At 44.5% G+C, this 19,379-nt stretch overlaps 1 protein-coding gene and 1 long non-coding RNA gene across 9 annotated transcripts in view; one reads left to right on the top strand and one right to left on the bottom strand.

The window, feature by feature from the left end:
- ttk (zinc finger and BTB domain-containing protein ttk) overlaps positions 1–18,165 on the bottom strand; it is a 48,095-nt gene extending 29,930 nt beyond the window's left edge. Inside the window, exons 1-4 of one of the 8 annotated variants that reach the window (XM_089083465.1) lie at positions 17,354–18,165; positions 3,125–3,566; positions 2,089–2,839; positions 1,935–1,994 (exon numbers count right to left, since the gene is read on the bottom strand). In XM_089083465.1, coding sequence (XP_088939591.1) covers positions 1,935–1,994; positions 2,089–2,839; positions 3,125–3,343 — 1,030 coding nt within the window. In that variant the 5' untranslated portion in view covers positions 3,344–3,566; positions 17,354–18,165. Of the gene's footprint in view, positions 1–1,934; positions 1,995–2,088; positions 2,840–3,124; positions 3,567–7,439; positions 8,491–15,434; positions 15,573–15,612; positions 16,426–16,548; positions 17,232–17,353 lie in introns of those variants that run through there. The other 7 variants (XM_089083462.1, XM_089083464.1, XM_011648099.3 and 4 more) reach the window with 7 other exon arrangements.
- Positions 3,456–5,763, top strand: LOC148934909 (uncharacterized). The gene is made up of 3 exons (XR_016140960.1): positions 3,456–3,590; positions 3,933–4,103; positions 4,532–5,763. It is a non-coding gene; the product is annotated as an uncharacterized LOC148934909 (long non-coding RNA).
- Positions 18,166–19,379: the final 1,214 nt, after the last annotated feature.

Below are 19,379 nucleotides of genomic sequence, written 5' to 3'. Positions count from 1 at the left end.
TAGGTATTATGGTGATAATATTCTAGATTTCGAACGCAAACTTTCGATTAACGACGACTTTCCGTTTCTCTTTTTTTTTTCTCTGTCTCTCTCACACACGTTACCTCCCGTTTTATATATCTGCATATCTTTGTTTATTTTTTATTACTTTTCTTTTTTATCTCGATTTTCATCTTTCTTCACAATTTGAATACCGCGCGCGCGTATCGATATATATGTTATCCCACATGCGGCTATCTTCAGATGCACCACTTGGTTTAGAAAAGGAATTTTTACTGTTGTTTTATCTCATCAAAACATTGCTTTATTTTTTATTTTCAAGTTCTTCCAAACGCAGATTTTTTTTCGTGCGTCGGAATTGTGTTTTTTTTTTCTATTTCTTTTTCTTTTCATGTGCGTTTTATTTCGAAAATCAGACGCAAGAGATTTCAAAGCGCAGCTAACTTTAATTTAGTTAGCGCGTCGCAATTAAATGGCACCGCGGTTTTTGAAAATGATTCGCGCCCGCGAAATTCGCGTCGTAGAGAACTCAACATTTATGTCGCGAGTCCTGGCTATTTCCTAAAAAGAAAAAAAAAAAAAAAAAAAAAAGCGGACGAAGCGCGCTCGTAGAAGAGCGACAACTGACCGAGCCGCTTGGCAAGACAGCTCGAAAAAAAGTCTGAAAAGTCAAATTCATTAGCAGTACATTAGAATAAAGCGTCGTCCATAAAGCGTCAACGACGCACGTGATAGGGATAGATTCGCGCGAGCATCATCGCGAAGTGTGACGCGAAGTCTTGAGACTTGGTATAATTGATATTGAAGTGTTGATAGCCCTCGGGATCGGGCTTCGGATTTTGAGATTCTCAGACGTCGTCGATCGACCTCGACGAATCGTGCGAGAGAGCCATAAGAGTCGTTCTCACGTAGAGAGTCTACAGCGTCGTCCATAATGCCGTGCAAGGTTCGCTTGCTTGCTTCTCGGGGCGCGTTCACAAGAAACGAATAAGCATTCGGACGGCACAAAAGCGAGTTCTTTCCCCGTCCTTTGGGTTCGCACGGAGAAGAATATATTCAACGAACAATCGTATTTCTGTATTATCCAGAACTGATTAATTTGAATATTAATTTTACAATTATTTAATCAAGCAGTCAATATTATATATAAATATGCAATAAATATTTCTTTTTTTTTTAAATTTAGAACAAGATACACGGCAGATCAGGATAATTTAACATTCTTCTCCGCGCTCGCGTTATAGGAATCACATTTCACACCATGCTAAGATATCTGGCGGGGCGATTATTCGCGATTAGACGCACGACTTTATTATCTTTGCATCCGTAAAATTATATGATTTTACTAAAATGCGACTAACTCTCAGACGCACGTTGCATTCAGCGTTACATCTCTTGTAACTTACCTTGCATAATTTTCATAAATGCATCCTCAAAGTCGATTAGAATTATAAAAATGATAAAAAATATTTTCTATGCAACGTTGTGTCCGTTCGAGAGTTAAGTGAAAAACTAACTCGAATAGATTTACGAGTTTAAATTCTAATTCAAATTCTAATTAAAAAATTAAAAAAAGTTTTTTTCTACGTGAAATCTTAACATCAATAATATATCCAAAGATATAAAATGATTGCAACTTTATCATAGAAAAGAAAAATCAAATCTGTGAAGAAGTTAATATTTTACTAAATTATATATTTTTGTTGTAAGGTCTGTTGACGACACAATTGTGCATGAATAGTTGTATAATCGATCATCCAATCAATTATAATTTACAATTACATACGCGCACAGCTCTCCGTTTGATCAAATACGTTATGATAATCGAGGGATGCTCAAGTAGATCGCGCGAAATTTGTCGTTCGCACTGTATCGGAGAGTATTAGCGATGCAAGGCGATTCTGTATTAAAGTTAAATAAGTTGAAAATCTTACCTTGTTTGAAACCCTCACTCCCTTGCCTACTATGCGGACGTGCGAATGTCTCATCCGAGGCTAGAAATAACAACGATGAAATAAATAATCAATCTCAGCTTTCGAATTTAAATTCAATGTCGTATCACATATCTTTGCGTGTTCACTTTCATACCTTGCGCCGAGGTGCTGGGTGTCGGTTCTGGTTCTCGTTTGACCCGCGTGACTGGTGGCTCCGGCGTGTCGGTGCCATTCTCCGTAGGCTCTTCTCTCCTCGTCGACGATGATCCCGAAGAGGCCGTGGCAACGGCGGGATTATTTGCGGTTGCAGAATTGGCGCCAGCATTGTTATTAGAAGAGGAAGAGGCACCGGCATTTCTCACATTGCCGTTGCCGCTAACCTCGCTCTGAAAGTCCAATCCCATCTTCATTTCCATCATCTCGGGCGAGCCCTGGACTAGATCGGCGCCAGAGCAGGACTGTAGGTCCTGACCACCGACTTCGCCAATTGGCGTGTCCGATGAACCACTCAACTTCCTGGGTCTGCCACGTTTTCTCTTAGGCGCCGTCAATGCCGAGCCAAGTAACGGATGGTTGGACATATGATGAAACCTCTTTTGCGCGACATGATGATGATGCGGGCCAATCTGATTGATTCGATGAAGACTGGGCGGTGGTGGCGCCACCGCATTCTGGCTGCCCAATAACGAGGATGTAATGCTTGGTAAATCGCACTTGTCCTCATTCACTTCGGTCAGGCCCTTTATCCTCAGAGACTCGGCAACCCGCAAAAAGGCAGTCAATCGATCCTGATCGACGCTCACCTCACCGCGATACATGAAGTCCAGGAGGCTGCGCATGTCCACATACGGAACATCTTTGAGAATGACTATCGGGTGCTTGTCGGGATGTCCAACGAACAGGGCCTGTAAATACGAATTATTACTTTAAAACTAATTCTTTTTTTAATAAACAACAAATGATAATTTTACAATACTAATCTATTTCTTTAAGAGTTTTATAAAACTGCCAAAAAAAAAACTAATCATGATCTATTATAAGGTCTATTTAAAAGAGTAAATCTATTACAAAATTGTAATTAACTGAAGTAACACAATTTTTTGCTAGCTATAAATTTATTAATTTAAAGTTCGTTAAAAAATTGTTAATCTCTTAATAAATAGCAATTAAACGTAAAAGGTCGAACTTACTTGAAAGTAGGGACTACACGCCGACAGCACCATCTTATGCGCCCTGAGTAGCTGACCCTCAACGGCCAGCGTGACATCGACGAACGACTCGTCGTGCAACAGCTGGTCGAAGACGGAGAGCAGATTGCTCTGGTGATTGTTCCAGCGCAGACAAAATCTCTGCGACGCCATCGCTTCGCTTCTCAGATCCGCCAGATTGCCGTTGATATCCGCTAACATGGGGGGACCTAGCTGTTCGTCGCCGCTTTGCCGCCGTTGCCACTGCCACTGCTGCCGCCGCCACTTCGTCCTCGTTCCTTCTTCTGCTTTTCCACACCGCCACCACCTTCTACGACGACGAAGCCGCTCGCTCTTGCTCGTGCTGCTGCTCCTTCTACTACTCGTCCTCGTGCTGCTCTGCTCCTCATCGGCCAAGAATTATCGTGTCCGTCTTACTCGTGATCTGAAACAGAATGACTGACGATTGGTAACATGAAGGAAATATCTTTTTTAAATTTAATTGCCTTTAATTTTAACAAATCTTGAGGAACTTAATTCCAAAATTAAATTCACATTTTTCAAGTTTCGTGCAAGTATGTTAAAAATTTAATAATACGTGATATGTAATAATTGTTAAAAGAATAATTTTTTATCGTTAATAAATATTACGAAAAAAATAATTAATATATCTTCAAATTAATTAAAATTATATTAAAATATTAAAATAATAAAATATTAAAATATTAAAATATTTTGGACTAAATAATAAAGAGCGTTGAAGTGAAGGTGTCCTAAACGTCTAAAATCGTAAATGCGACTTTAAATAAAGGAAGGGGATATGAGGATCCAGGATGGACGTGGGATGTACGACCCTGGAGGACGTAGGCAGAAAGCGAATAGGCGAGTCGCTCGGCTCGTGTGTGCCTTTTATGCAATTCTCTCCTCTCACCCCTTCCAATCACGGTCATCGCGTACGTGACATTTTATCTCTAGATGAGAGGTGAGAGACAATCTATTAAAATTAAATGGAGATGAAAATATTCTTCTCCACTTCCAATATTTAATTTGCAATTTCTTTTCCTTCTATGTATTTATAATATGTATTAATATATTTTTTATTGAAACTGTAGTTAATTAATATCAAGTAGAATACTTCATTAATTATATCTGTTATATTTGCAGTATGCATTGTAACATTTGTGAATATTTTTATGAAGATCTTTTAATAGATTATTGTCATTCGTTTAATTTTGATTCAATCTATTTTTCAATAACTATAATTATTCATACGAGATTTTAAGATCCTTCACTGCATCTGCGTTTTTTTTTTTTTTTTTAAATTATCACTGCGTTTAAATGTTTCAGGTTCATTTAATATAGTGCGTGTATAACGCACTATATTAAATTTAATGTAATACATTTATACAGGAATGTGTGCACATAATAAAGTAAGGTGAAAACAACAGAAGAGGAAGGCTTCTGTCTCTCCTGTCGGATCGTCGCCATGGAGAGAAGAGGTCGTCGGGTCGGCCGAGGGAATCAATAGCATTTTCTACGCATTCGGATCGATACCGGGTCCCGCTGGTGCTTTCGCACGCAAATCACGCTACATGTATGTAGAGACGGCTGCATCTGCGCGAGGCACAAAGATAAACCAACAGAATCTTCCTGATCCGATGTAAAATGAAACGGCGGGAAAAAAGGAAGGATATAATAAATTCGAAATTGCTTGAGAATAAATCAGAAGTGAATATTAATTCGAGGGTATATACGATTGAGAATTATATAATCGCTGTAATATTAGTGCAACAAGGTAATTCTGTAATTCTTCTCAAATATCGACTCGCGACATCATCCACCTGCATCGCGCATATATGCACACACATACACATGCACGTCGCTGCATATGGCGTGTATGGATGCAGGATGGTTGCGCGACCTTGTGCGACCTTGTCGGTGACCAGAGCGCGAGTGTACGTACGGTTTTCACGGTGAATGGCAGCCGACACCATGGCGAGGTGAGACGAGGCGGTGCAGCGCCCGTGAGTGAGAGAGAGAGAGAGAGAAAGAGAGACGCGAGATCGACCTTTAACGATCGAGATCGGCGACTCTACCGGGGGAACGCGTCGAATTAAATTACGGCATCTGAGGGGTATCAATTAGTCCGCGAAAGCGGAAAACGCCCGCGGCGAGATCGGATTATGCGACTGAATATACATAACGACGATCGCGTCGCGATATCCGCGGAGCTGGCTGGCTGGGGAAGACCCCGGGGAATTCACAATATTGATTCAATGACAATCCTGAAACATTTAAACGCAGTGATAATTAAAAAAAAAAAAAAAAAAACATCTTGCATGAAATTAATATACAGCACATAGATTTCGCGATTAAGAAATGCAATTCTGCTCGTAATATTTAATAGATTGAAACGGCAATCTTTTGCGTGCGATATTTCTAGAAATTGTTAAAATGCGTTAACAATTCATCACGGAAAAATATAAAATATGTATTAGTAAATAAAGTAAATATTAATAAATAAATTAGATTATTACGATTTTGTTTGAATTTTATTTCGCAATGGTTTGAATTGTTTTCTGAAGTCTCCGTTGCACAAATTATTCGTGTGATCAGGGCACTTTCCCATGTTAGGTATTCCTGCATCGTTCACTCGTGCGACAAATTGATTTTCGCGTTATCCAAAACCTGACTTTGTCAGGGAAATGGAGACAGAAATAAACCCCGTGTGAGCACCGATCAATGGTTAGTCCCGTCGAAGTTAACATAACTAAATTCCACGTCACAAGTTTAAATTTTATGTCATAAACGCAATTTGAATCAAGTTCCTTTGGAATCAGCTTTGAACGTCTATATCATATATTTTAAGCGTCAAACGGCGCTATTTTCCAAAACATCGATATGGTCTATGACGACTAAAATATTATGTTCGCTAGATATCGATACCGATTTATACTTTGCCCTTTATGCCGAGCGAAGTCTCTTTCGCGGCATAATTGATTATCTCTCTTATTGACGCGAGTGGCCGCTATTGGGGTATCAGTGTCTCAATTTCTGCGAGAAGGTACCTGACGAGAGAAGGACTCGTCGGCAGACGTAAATGAAGATCACGACAGTGTACACAACTGTGTTCTCCGAAACGCAGCGCGCGCGAGTAAAAACCGGCACCGAATGTCGCGGAGGGTCTCTCGCTCTCGTGTTTACTTAGCCGCTCCGATACTCGCGCGATACTCGGCCGGTTTCTCTTTCCTCTTCTTTTCTGTTCTTTTCCTCTTTTCTTTTTTTCAATGGCTGCGAGAACACGCGCGCGTGTGCAAAGAAGATCCAAAATATATGGATTCGATGACGCGAGATTAATTCGATATTGCTTCATCCGGAACGACGCAAACATTATAATCTCAATATGCAAATGTGATCATTTATTTTACACACACACACCACACACACACACACACACACACACACACACACACACACACAAGCGCGCGCGCATATATATACATATACATATACACACACATATATATATATATATATATACATATGTACACACACATATACATAATAGTATAACTTTTATTAAATAAAGTATTGCTTCAGGATTCACATTTGTATTTTTAAATTAACATTAAAATTATTTTCCCGTGCATGTAGAGTTAAAAGGCTCCAACAAAATATGTTTTTAGTTTGTGCATTGGAAGGACATAAATAAAAGTCGCGCCATTAATCGACATTATTTTCACATGGCAGAATTTCGCGTTCACGGCTGCTGCTCGATTAATCTATTTTCCGCGAGCTCGGTTAAATAATAAAAAAAGTTATTTCCTCGCAAATGTAGTCATGCCGTAAGTTTACCTCGCTCGTAAATGGAGACGCTAATAATTATCGGAACTACATCTCCCCCCCTTGCCCCTTCATCCAATGTTTTCACAACGACATTTCCTGCGTGTGTCACACCTGTATTCATTTATATGTCGCACAATATGAAATACGCCGCTCTCGCTGCTTAATATTGGCTGTACATTAATTTCTAGACGAGACATACGCCTTTGCACGCTCATCCTACAAGTCATGGCGCGCTATGCACGCCTACACGCGTGCGCATGCACGCGCGCATAGCGAAATCTGCACACTCGCGCTAGATCAGCGATTCTCAACTAGTCTCGTCCCGCACAACCCTAACTATCATTCCGCGTAAGCGCCGCGATGCTAATAAGAAGTCGTCGTATAGCGACAAGGCAAACGCCGAAGGAAACACCGAGTTACGTAACGTCGAGCGGCGGACAAGTTGAAATTCGCCGCCGCGCATTGTAATTACTTCGTATCGAATAATTGACGGAATCGATACCCCGCACCGAATATCCCCGACGGCGATACCCGTCCGGGACTGGCAGTAGCTCAGTGGTTTCGGGGGGCTTGCGTCGTTCTTCGATTTGTTGTTGTAAACACATCGCGAGATAGCGATAATCCCGCCAATCCTGCGCGACGATATGTATGCGCGCGCGCGCAGCGCGGCTGCATTCTCGCGAGCGCAAACGCGGGGCGCTCTCATGGCCACGCGTTGCGTAATCAGCGCGACGGAGTGGTCACGCCGCGCGAGGTATAAAACGAACAACGACGACGACGACAAACAAGCGGGTGTATACGCTCTCACTCTGACTTCGCGCGGCGCGTGAATACCGCTGCGTGTTTCGGAGCCCGGACTCTGCGACTCGGCCGACCTCGGTCGCCCTCGGCCGTCCCCGTCGCGAAATAGCTATATTTCTCTCCATCTTTTTCTTTCATTCTTTCTTTCTCCCCTTTCATTCCGCGCCTGCGTTCTTTCTTCTTCCGCGTACTTTGCAAGGATACCGTCGCGCGTTTCCGCAAAAACGAACCGGCGGCTGACTTCAGACCGTTCGTGGCGAGAAATCACGTTCCGCGCGTCGGTACCCACGCCCCTCGTTTTCTCCTGTCTCTTTTTCTTTTTAATTCTCCTTTTCTCCGTTCTACGTAATAAATTGTTTTAAAATGAAGTGTCAAGTATCGATCCTTTTTATTTTACGTTTCAATGCGCACGTTTACAAATCGTATTTCTTACGAAATAAAATTAAGGGGCTTATAACGAAATTCTGCCACACGTTTGTACGTAGCCATGGCTGTCTCACTTCCCATTCTCGAAATGCACCAACGACTTAATAAACGTGTCCTCTATTCTTCTCTCTCTCTCTCTCTCTCTCTCGCATCTCTCTGTCTCTATTTAGTCCTTTCCTTTTTCATCTTGGCTACTCCTGTTGCTCGCAGGAAGGCGAGAGATACGGATCGATTAGAGGAACATTCCGCTGAGTCAGCTGCTCAAGGATGTACGTGTTCGGTCGGCGAAATCACTCGTGCCGGGATTCCGTCACGGTGCAACACGCGCTTCTTATTTCTCTTTTCACCCTCCCCCTCCCCCTCCCGCCATATCTCGTTCCCCCGTCGTCGCCGCCGCCCTCCTGGCCGTCTCGACGCGCACGCGCGAGTGCGGGAAGGAAGACCGGCGCGAATATTACCGCGATTGCGACATCCACGGTGATTCCTCGAGTCGCGATTTACGTGACTCGCAGCCGCGATCTCCGTTGCCTTCGCGCTACTTCGCTAGGCGCGAAGGGGCGCGGAAGGAGGACACGGAGAAGTAGGAGGAGAAGCGAAGGCGGTGAGAGGAGGGAAAGGAGAGAGAAAATCGCGCGGCGAGGACGCGCATCCGGAGGTGACGCACTCGTCCTACAAATAGGGGGTTGCTGCATCGATCGACCGAATTTCGACGACAGGATCGAGGTCGAAATTGATAGAGCGCATCGACGAGAAAGAGAAAGAGAGAAGGGGGGGGAGGTTCGATACGCGCAGCAGATATAGTCTACGTTGGACGAAGAAAATTGAAGCGCGAAGTTTCGAGTTTTTTTTCTCAAGCTAACTGACTCGTATTTCATATGCATTTCCGCCTTCGAGATACTTTCCTCTATCGCAATTTTAAGTATAAAATTGATGCGCAAGATCGAATTCCGCTTCGTGATACATTGAAGGGTCGATTCAATTCCAGGCGCGATCTTTCTCATACCTTCTATGTCTTGTGTAGCTATAGTAATCAGGGCAAGGAAAACACAAGGCCGTAAGCGGCGCGATTACATCGTTAATTAGCAATTACGCGATAGCGCACGAGCATCGCGGCGACTCTTTCAATATCGTGCTATTTCTTTACGAATAGCTGTATTTTCCCAGCGCTTTGCAGGCAAACGTCTCTAAAAAAAAGAATTCTTTCTAATATTATACATGTGTGGTAATAAATTATATATATGTAATAATTATTGTTACTTCGTTCATAATATTTTGCTCATCACGAAGATATTTGACGCGATCACTTCTCCCTTCTTTCTTTCCCGTGGGACTGCGATGATGATAATAATAATTCGAGGGGGACGAAATGCACTCGGATATCTGTTCCCTGTCATACCTCCACCCACTGGGGGAGTGCCAGGATGCGCTTGGAACGACGGCATGCACATTGTTGAACGCACACGCCTGCATGCGTCATGTGTGCAGGCATACACGAGGCGTCCACACAGATTCTTGCAACGGATTCTCAACGAGTAATTGACATTTAGATAAAATATTCTCTAGAAGAAATTGAAAGTGTAAAAAATCGAGTTTATGATATGTAATTATTTCTTATTATACAACGTCAACTGAATAATAGTTGCAAGCAAGTTATCTGCAAAGAAAATTAATTTTGCAAAACTATGCAGAAACATTGTTTATCTCGGTTAGCGGGAATACTCTGTGGGCGTGTGAACGATGAAATTTACAACAACAAAGTATCGCTTCGAATGCACAGAACCGTACAGGCGGGCGAGCGGGCGAGCGGGTGGAATTTCCCGGTACACCCTGTATATCTGGCGCGTGAATTCGTGTGTGTATGTGCGGACATGCGTGTGTGTGTGTAATACGTGTGGAAGCGCCGTCAGTCAGCGCAGGTACTGCTCATTCCGTTAGCCACGGCGTGCCACCAGGTACGGCGGAGTTAACGGAGAATTTCGCGACGCGCGGGAGGGAGGGGGAACCGCGGGCCCTGCCGGCCGCCGTCGCGCCGAGCACACAGCCGTGTCCCACATTTTCGAAGCTTCGCGAAGAGAGAAGCGGCGCGCGATACTCCCGATTCGCACGCTCGCGCTCGCCCGGGATTAACCCAAAGTTAATCTAGTTGGATTTGCAGTTTGTCGTCACAAATTTCTGAAACAACGGACACGCTCTGTAAAACATTATTACTACTGTAATTTTTACATTTATATGAATACCAAATAAATGATTTGATCCCTCTGCTAGTACGCCGCATTTAAGAATCCCTCTCTGAGTCGCCCCCTCATGCGCGCTCGCTGTCGAGCGGCCATCTTTGTGGCTTCGCATCCCGCTCTCCCCCCCGAGCCTCCGGCAGTCCTACATCACCCAGCCCTCTCCGACGTCCCTCTCGCCCTCTCGCCAACCCTCCCGGCGACGATGATGACGACGCTCGACCTCGCCGCGCGCATTGGCGCCTATCCCGCAAAAATTTTTTCAGCACCGCAAAAATTTTGCAGACTTGTAGGAATATGCGATATTCAACATCGATACATCTTCTGCGCATTATTTACACATACAATCAACACAAAACAACGTGTATATATTTAGCAATATTTGGCACTCTTATTCAACAGAAGTTATTAAAATCTTAAAATTTGCAGGTACATATAGTAATATCTAAATTTTGTGAAGACGATTAATTGAAGCGCTGCGAGGGAAAATGAAAGAATTTTATGAGTTTTCCTCACGTTGCGACGCCGTCGTGCGTGACGCTCGACCTCAATGAACGCGCGCGCGTCAAGGGGAGGGAAAAAAAGGATCGCAAGAAACGCGGGCGATCCGCGAAAGGATGTCGCGGTTCCGGTGACTGAATGTTGCACGAGGACGGGGCACCAGCAACGAACAAAAAATGAAAGAACTCGGGGATGTGACGAGGGCTCCAGGATACAAAAACAAGGGGCAATCTAGTTGGGGTGGGCAACGGTGCATGGATCGAAGCGCTCTATGGGAACGAAAAATTGCATAGGAAATCGGTGGAACGCAACATGAGATCCTTGATTTTATGTGGAGACAATCCGACGTGACATCGATAAATTAAATACTAAGCTTGTAAAGCCAGCGATCCATGAACCGTGTCTAGTGAATATTTTTTAAATATTCTGAGAATTTCTTGATAATAATATAGAATAATTTAAAAAACAGCCTAAAAATATTTTTTTAAATATATCCTCTAAATATATATTTTTATTTGTATAAAGAAAAAATTAAATTATTTTAAAAATATCAAAAATCACTGTTTTTTTCATGGTTTTCCTTATAAAAGATTTCAGCATGAAAGGTTAAAGATGCTATTCCGATGCTAATAATCTTCTCAGTGAGGAAACAAGAATATCCTATGAATATTCCGAGAAAATTCTTTACGAACGAATATATCCTGAGACTCCTTTCTCGGAATGAGATTATACCGAGAAACCTTCTCCTATGTACTCATAGATCGCCCGTCCCGTTAGGGACGGGCGGCACCCTTATTCTCGCTTCTTTCTTTCCATCATGGTTTCCGACAGAAGCCTTCGAAGCTTTCTGCAAGAGTTGCCATCAATTTAACTTCACCTTACTCGTTTAGAAAAATTTCCCCAGATATTTCAGAGTGCTCGGTTATGCTCTCGCTTTTCCCTTCTTTGGGGGGAAGTTTGCTTACTACCTGAATTCGAACAGGTACAAACAAGATACGGCAGGTGTAACTAGGACGACACTCGTTTCGAACTTGCAGTCGCATGGAGTAGCATGGAGCACAGGAACAAGTGCACACGCAAGTGCAGTGGGGTTGCAAAATCCCTTTTTTTTCTTTTTGTGTGTGTGTGTGTGTGTGTGTGTGTGTGAATGCAAGGACAAAAGGAGCCGGATCGAAAGAATCGAACGAGCCGCACAAATAAATCCTTACGCCCTTCCCCGACTTTGACCTTCGTTTAACATTGAAAGAGAGAAGGAAAAAGGGAGCATTGTTGAATATTTGACATTTTTTTTGAATGACGATTACAGAAGAATGTGCTACAACGCACCCGGAGGGCTACATCTAAGAATGAAGCGGCATCGTTTCAAAAATCGATCGACTAATTGAATCATGGACTTAGATAGAAAGAAAGAGAGCGAGAAAGTGAGAGAGAGGGGAAAAAGAGAGCGAGGCATGAACCTGAATGCATAGAGGTTCGGAACAATTCTTGGAATGATCATAACGGCAAACTATTTCATTCAAAAAAAAAAATTTTATATGCGTGGACATTGTACTTGAAATTAACGTTAACGCTGTTTAATAATATTTTTAAGTTAATTTTAAGTTAATAAATTTATGCAAAACAAATATTATTACGTTACAATTGTATCATTGCAAAGATGGTATATTTTTTAAATGAAAATTGTTCATCAAAAGAAAAATGAAAGAAAAATACTTAAATATTATAATTTTCTATCCTAATCATTCCTAATGGCTTCAATTTACGACCCTAAGCTGCTTCTCATTTAAAGATCGTTATTATTAGAAATTTCTAAAGAATGATTCAAAGACGATAAAAACTTCCTGTAGGGCAAATAAAACATACGATAACAAAGAAAATTCCATTTAGTTAGTTTTAAATATATTATGTTTTTTTCTAATATATTTATGACGAAAATAAATGCAACCATATGGTCGAGCATAATAAATACTGAAAGCTTTAAAAGCAAAGGACTAATATTTTATGTGATTAAAACATGACAATACAGTAAGTAGGCATTTTACATTTTTTGAGTATATACTCATATTAATTTAAAACAACCGTATAATAATCATTAATTTTATATAATATGTACTTAATTATATACTTATATAATATGTACTTATATAATATGTACTTAATTATATTATTTTTATCAATTTTTCGTATGTACTAAAACATTAAATAGAAAAAATTAACGTCACGTTTTTTATCTGGGAAATATCCAAAATTAAATCAGCTTTTAATTACAAAAAAAAATTTCCATAGATAAGTGGCGGCAATCTGTGGTATCTCTTCTTACGGTCACAATCATGCTTGCGGTGCACGAACGTACGCAATTTACCCTATCTTTCTGAAAATCAAAACTTCAACAAGTTAGCAAGAGTGCAAACCGCTGTACAAGAGTCTCAACATTCTTGTAACGGATACATCCTGACAATCGCACGGTTGTAAATCCGCACACGTAAAAGAAAAGAAGATAAGGGAAGGGAAGCAAATACTTCACAGTAGTTCTGACCGTTACATGGGCAAATTTCGTAAATCGCTTGCATTTTTCGATACAAAAGAGCTGACCACAAAAAAGTTTTCTTAACCATAAGAAAACGCCATTGAAATTAGAAGAATAACTTTTTTGGTAAAATTGCTCTCGAATTAAGAAAAGCATGTATAAACTAAAGATATAAATAATTCAGAACACCCTGTATAAGCTTGCGTGATGTACAAGGAATTAATCGTAAGATAAAGCTTACCGGTAATAGATTCGATGATATGGATTTTGACACGGTCCAAGTACGACTGAATGTACATTAATTAACGAAAGGAAACAGGAACGGCGAAGAGACGCGTAACGCAGACTATGATTTCAGTTTCACGGTGGAAGAACGGGGAAAAGGAAACCCTCGTCGTTCTATAGTTGCGATACACGGAAACCCTTTTTCTCGGTTCAGGGAACACCCCCCAGTTTTTTCTATTCCAAACTTTGCATTATTCAAAAAGAGAAAATAATCAGATAATGTGGGAAGTATATAAAAAAGGCCAAAAGTCAAAAAGTTAGGAAAATTTTCCATTCGAATGATTACAGAGGGAGCAAAATGTCAGATGGTAAAAATTCAGATAGAAAACTGATAGGAATCGTATCGGGAAATTAGAGACTCGAGAAGAAATACAAGTCTCTAAAATCTCAAGAGATTTCAGAAAACGTCGAAGATTAGAACAAATTAACAGGAAGCTGGATATTCGCTGGAAGTTGGAGTTCGCGATGAATTCAGGTTTAAAAAATCAGCGTATTCGATGCGTGAAGTATATATTAACCCTCTGTTGCTGTTTATCTACGTCCTCCCTTCGTCATGACTACCATCATCATCATCATCATCATCATCATCATCGCCACCATAATTGGCGCCGCTTCAACCCCTCGCGGGTACCGCGATAAAATCGTCACGGTACTCTTAATCAGGAGAGAGGGAGAGAGCCCGCAGGAAGTCGCATGTAAATTCTCATCGGAACGCACGTGGGTACGGTCGACGTGTCGACGCTTCGTTGCGTGCACGCACTTGTCGCCCGCGTGTATCGCAGCCCTCGGCGCTCTCTCCTCTCCCCCGCCCTCGTTTTCCAAGCTCTCCTTATCCCAATGCTTTTCGAATCTAGTACATTTTTTATGAAGCCGACACACTCAAGAGTCCTCGAACGAGGATGTGAGATTACATCGAATGAGATATTTCACGATTATTAAACATAATTTATTTAACATAATTGAAGAAATAATTAAACAAAAATAAATACCGTTACGAAGAGATTTCTACGTAAAAAAAAAAAATTTCTAAAAAATATCTATTTTAAATAATTTTTAAACATGACTAAAGGGAAGTAATTCAGTGACTTGTTATTGTAGAAGACATTGTTAAGAAGATTACGAGAGCCTAGAAGAAATACAAAAGTGTTTCACATGTACCGAACGCGCACGTAATTCGCAGCTGTAATTTACACAGCGGAATTTAATTACTAAGATAGTTTTTCAACTTGAGTTTAAAAAAATTTCAGATATCCCGGATATTCGAACGACTGGAAAAATTGTGAAGGAAACGATTTACGTAACCATGTATACGGGGTGTCATTATCGGCGCTCCTCCCATAGACGAGAGAGGCGTGGCAATAGAGTTCCGTGACACCTCGTGTGTGCAATAAACACTCGAAATCTCATGTGAAGGCCCTCGGTACCGAGTTGTGAAACGCGGAGCCAAGTCCAATCGAGACTCGAGTGTGTCTATATCTTCAAGATAACGCGAATCCCTGTTAACTGTATCGAGATAACTTGGATAGAACTCGTCGGAACCCGCGGCATAACACGTATTTATCATCATAAAATTTTGGTTTTAAGATTAAAACAGTTGAAATACCATGTTTTGCGCGCACGCGCGCGCTTAAACATGTTGCCAAAGAAGATAAGGATAATTTTCAAAATAAAGAAGTAATCTCTCTCTTATACACACCCAGTTAATTCCAAAGAACATTCTCGTATCTCTCTTTTTTCTCGAACATTTCCGTCCCGCGTGACACGCGATCCATTTTCCCTCTCGCACGAAAAGTTTCCCCGGAAAAGATCACGAGACACGGCACTGCGCGCGTTTACACGCATACAAACTCGGCATACAAAGTGCAAAAACTCACCCACACACCGGCAGCACCCCGACGTGACTCACGAACACGTCGCGCATCCACAGGCAGCGCTTCCTACTAGGGGCGCGCGGGGGAACGCACAGGTAGCACAATTGTCGTTATCACATCACAAAATTCCATCGATCGACTTAATTATGGCGCAACAGGGGGCATCAATGTCCGTTCATTCCTCTCCCGCCCCTCTCCTTCCTACGAAGAGGAGCACGGAATGCCAGACACGTGCTCCAATATCGAACCACGCCGCGCAGTGTCGTCCGAAACTCCACCTGATATCGCACGTTACGATATTTAGGGCATGAACGAGAGGAGAATCGTGGACGAGGATCGCTGCGGATGATCGCGACGAGATGCAGAGGACACAACGTTCACCAGAGAAAAAAACTGAACGGAGCGAAGTGGCACGAAGTGACACGCACGCACGCACGCGGCTTCAATGAGTGCGACTGACGACTGCGAGAGGGAGGATGCCCGGCGGACAGACAGACAGACAGACGGACGGACGGACGGACGGACGGACGGACATGGCCGAAGACGACCGAGCTCCACCGAGTGGGCTGAAGTCGGCCTCGACACCCCGGGGCGTATCGGCGCCTATGGGCAGCGCCGTAACCGCGCGACACGTCGAGGGAGCGGTGGCGGGTAAGGGGAAGCTAGAGCGGCAGCACGGAAAGAGGGGGACAGGGGGGAAGAAGAGAGGAGAGAGGGGAAGGATTTACGCAACCCTCTCCCGAGCGAAAAATCCACGTCGAGAGAAGCACGCCGCCCGTCGATGCGCCGATAAGCCACGTAGTACCCTCGCTCCACGCGTTCTCCGTCTCTTTCCTTCTTAGGGGTAGCAGAGGAAGAGGGAAGGGGAAAGAGAGAGAACGTGAGTTCTTTCTGTATCGCGGTTTCACTTCGTAGAAAAGAAACTACCTCAAAACTAACCTCTTCCGTTCTGCCCTGCCGATTCGCCGCTGTTAACCCTTCCGACGTAGCCACGTAGGAGCGCGCGGCATACACATACGCATAAACACAGACACACGCGCGAGCGCAACACACACCGCCCGTAGCAACTCACGGGGCTAAGCACCGCGCACGAACGCACCACATAAACGCGACATCCAGACGAGGTGAAGGAAAATGAAAAACTGAGAGTACAAGGGTCGAACGTGAAAGAACGGAGGGAGAATGGCATGGAAGCGAGCGAGCGAGAGAGAGAGAGAGAGAGAGAGAGAGAAAGAGAGGATGACGAGGAGATGCGTTGCAAGATGCGTGCAAAGTTATACACGTATCACGCGAGGGAGGAAACGAGAGAAAGATCGTTCGTTGTTCGTGTCGGTGATATCGATTCGCAGGGTGGCTCGCGTGATGGCAACGACCCTGCTGGGGTCCGTCTCACGATCCCGGTCATTTCGTCTCGTCTCGTGTCTCGTTTCACGAACGCCGTCAAGTGATTCGCATGTTTCTCTCGGGCTTATCGACACCGCCCGGTCCTGTCCGACGATACCCGAGTGCGCGGGCACACCTCGACTCCTTTTTCCTCTCCTCGTCGCTTCTGTGTTTAGGAGCGAAAAGAGAGAGAGCGAGACAAACAAACGCAACACACACATACATCCGCACCCACACCCATAACACAACATGAGGGCAACGAGGAGGAGGACATCGACGACGAAGGCGTTTATCCGACATCGAATATACCGTCTGGTTATCATTAGACGCGGGCATCACGACACACACCACTCGCGCTTACCTTGGCATCCTCGCTGTTCGACGAGGATGATGATGACGATGACGATGACGATGACGATGATGACGACGACGACGACGACGACGACGACAACGACAACGACGACGACGACGACGATGACGATGACGACGACGACGATGACGATGACGACAGAACGGAGTTTAGAAACAGGAGCAGAGACTCGTTTCCCGTGGCGTACGTAAGGACGTGCAACTTGGCCCGTGCGCAGCACTAGGACGCCATGTCAGCAAGTCGAGGCGCGGACGGACTCTCTCGGGGCAGATACGTACGCGCGGCCGAGCGTACACGTACACACCGCGAGCCACGCACACTCGCGTCCGGGGTCGTGCGCGAGAGCGAGACGGAAGGCACACGCACACCACGCCGTTGACCAACCCGCGCGAGCCGCGCCGGGGAATTTCTGCTGCGCCACCGAACGGTCGCCTCACGGAACCTCGCCTACGCCCGTCTAGCCAACCAGCCAGACCAGCCAGCCACGGACGTGTCTTCCACTCGCAGTACCCTTCACCGTCGTCGTGCCGTAACTGCACCACGACGTAGGCAGCAGCAGCAGCAGCGAGCGCGACGTATACCCACCCGCTCGAACGAACGAACGAACGAACGAACGAGCGTTCGCCTCGCTTGCGCGCCCTCGTTCAACCAAATGAACCACCGTGCCGACGAAGGCCGAGTCGAGTCGAGCCGAACCGAGTCCAACTCCGAAGTTGCGGAGTTGGCCGCGCGCTTCGCAATCTCCCGCGAGTGCGCAAACTTCTACCACCACCGCCACTTAGAGACGCAACGCGACGCGACCGAGACGAGACGAGACGAAACGAGACGAGCCACGGAGCTCCCCCACTACACCCTCTCGCGCTCTCTACCCTGGTGAGCCTCTCGCTTGCTCCCCCACCCCCGCACCCTATGCAACGCGTTCCCCGCGCATCCCCAGCTCGCTCCCGCGCTGTCCTGCTCACTACCATTTCTCCCCTCTTTTTCTCTTTCCGTCCCGTCTCCGTCTCTCGCATGTACGGTCTCACTCCGTCATGCGTTTGAAACCCCCTTGGTCCCTCGCTTCACCGTATCCATATGTTGCTTCTTTCTCGCGTTAGCCCCTGCAAGGAATGAACGAGCCTCTCTCGTTTCCTCTCGCATTCTTATTGCACATCGCATCATCCTTCTTTAACGCTATGTCTCGTTTCTATCTCGCTCTACTTTGGCCCTCACCCTCGATCACCCTCGGAAAAGGGCACTTGCTTTCGCCCCTTTGTTCTCACGCTCTCGGATCCGGAGAGTCGATCGTTCATTCGCTCGCTTTGCCTATCCCTATACTGATGCCTCGTATCACGGGCTTCTTTTTTTCAAACGCACCCTCTTCCCTTTATTCTCGCACAATCTCAAATTCTTAAATTAATATCACGCGTAGTTCCGATGACTGTCATCAAAGGGAATGTGCAAAAAGATCGAATAAATCGTGTGTAAATATTAGTCATCGCGCAAAACAACACGATCGTTGAAACTTGAAGGCGGATTTCTGAGTTTCCTAGATTACTTTTCGACCTTGAAATCGACTCCCGCATTAAACCATCGTCGGGTCGACTCAATTACCAAGAAACTTCATCCTCTGTCGCGAAAGTGCTGACCATTTCGGGTGGGTATGGGGCGAGGGTCAAGGCGGAGGACGAGAGAGCGAAGACCAAAGTCCTTTTCTGCTAGAAGAATGAGGGTGGGGATGGACCGGCCTCGAACGTTGCGGGGATGCACGTGGAGAGGGATGCGACGAGGTGTCTCCCCCGCCACCTCCTCCCCTAGCCACGAGACAGGAAATTCGCGAGCGCGGAACGCCGACGAGAGAGGGAAGGGAAAGAAGGGAAGGTGTGTGGTGGTGTCGTCGTGGGTTAGTAGCGAGAGCGCGATTCGCGCGCTTGCGCACTTTTTTCCGGCAGCGGCAGCGGCGGCGGCAAACGTCTGTCTCTTTCTCTCCCTCTCTCTTTTCTGCTGTTCATCGTCATCGTCATCATTGCTGCTGCTG

Source organism: Pogonomyrmex barbatus, unplaced genomic scaffold (assembly GCF_055798465.1).
Source record: "Pogonomyrmex barbatus isolate J1 unplaced genomic scaffold, ASM5579846v1 scaffold7, whole genome shotgun sequence".
Lineage (NCBI taxonomy): Eukaryota > Metazoa > Arthropoda > Insecta > Hymenoptera > Formicidae > Pogonomyrmex > Pogonomyrmex barbatus.
This window is presented reverse-complemented; position numbering and strand designations above follow the sequence as displayed.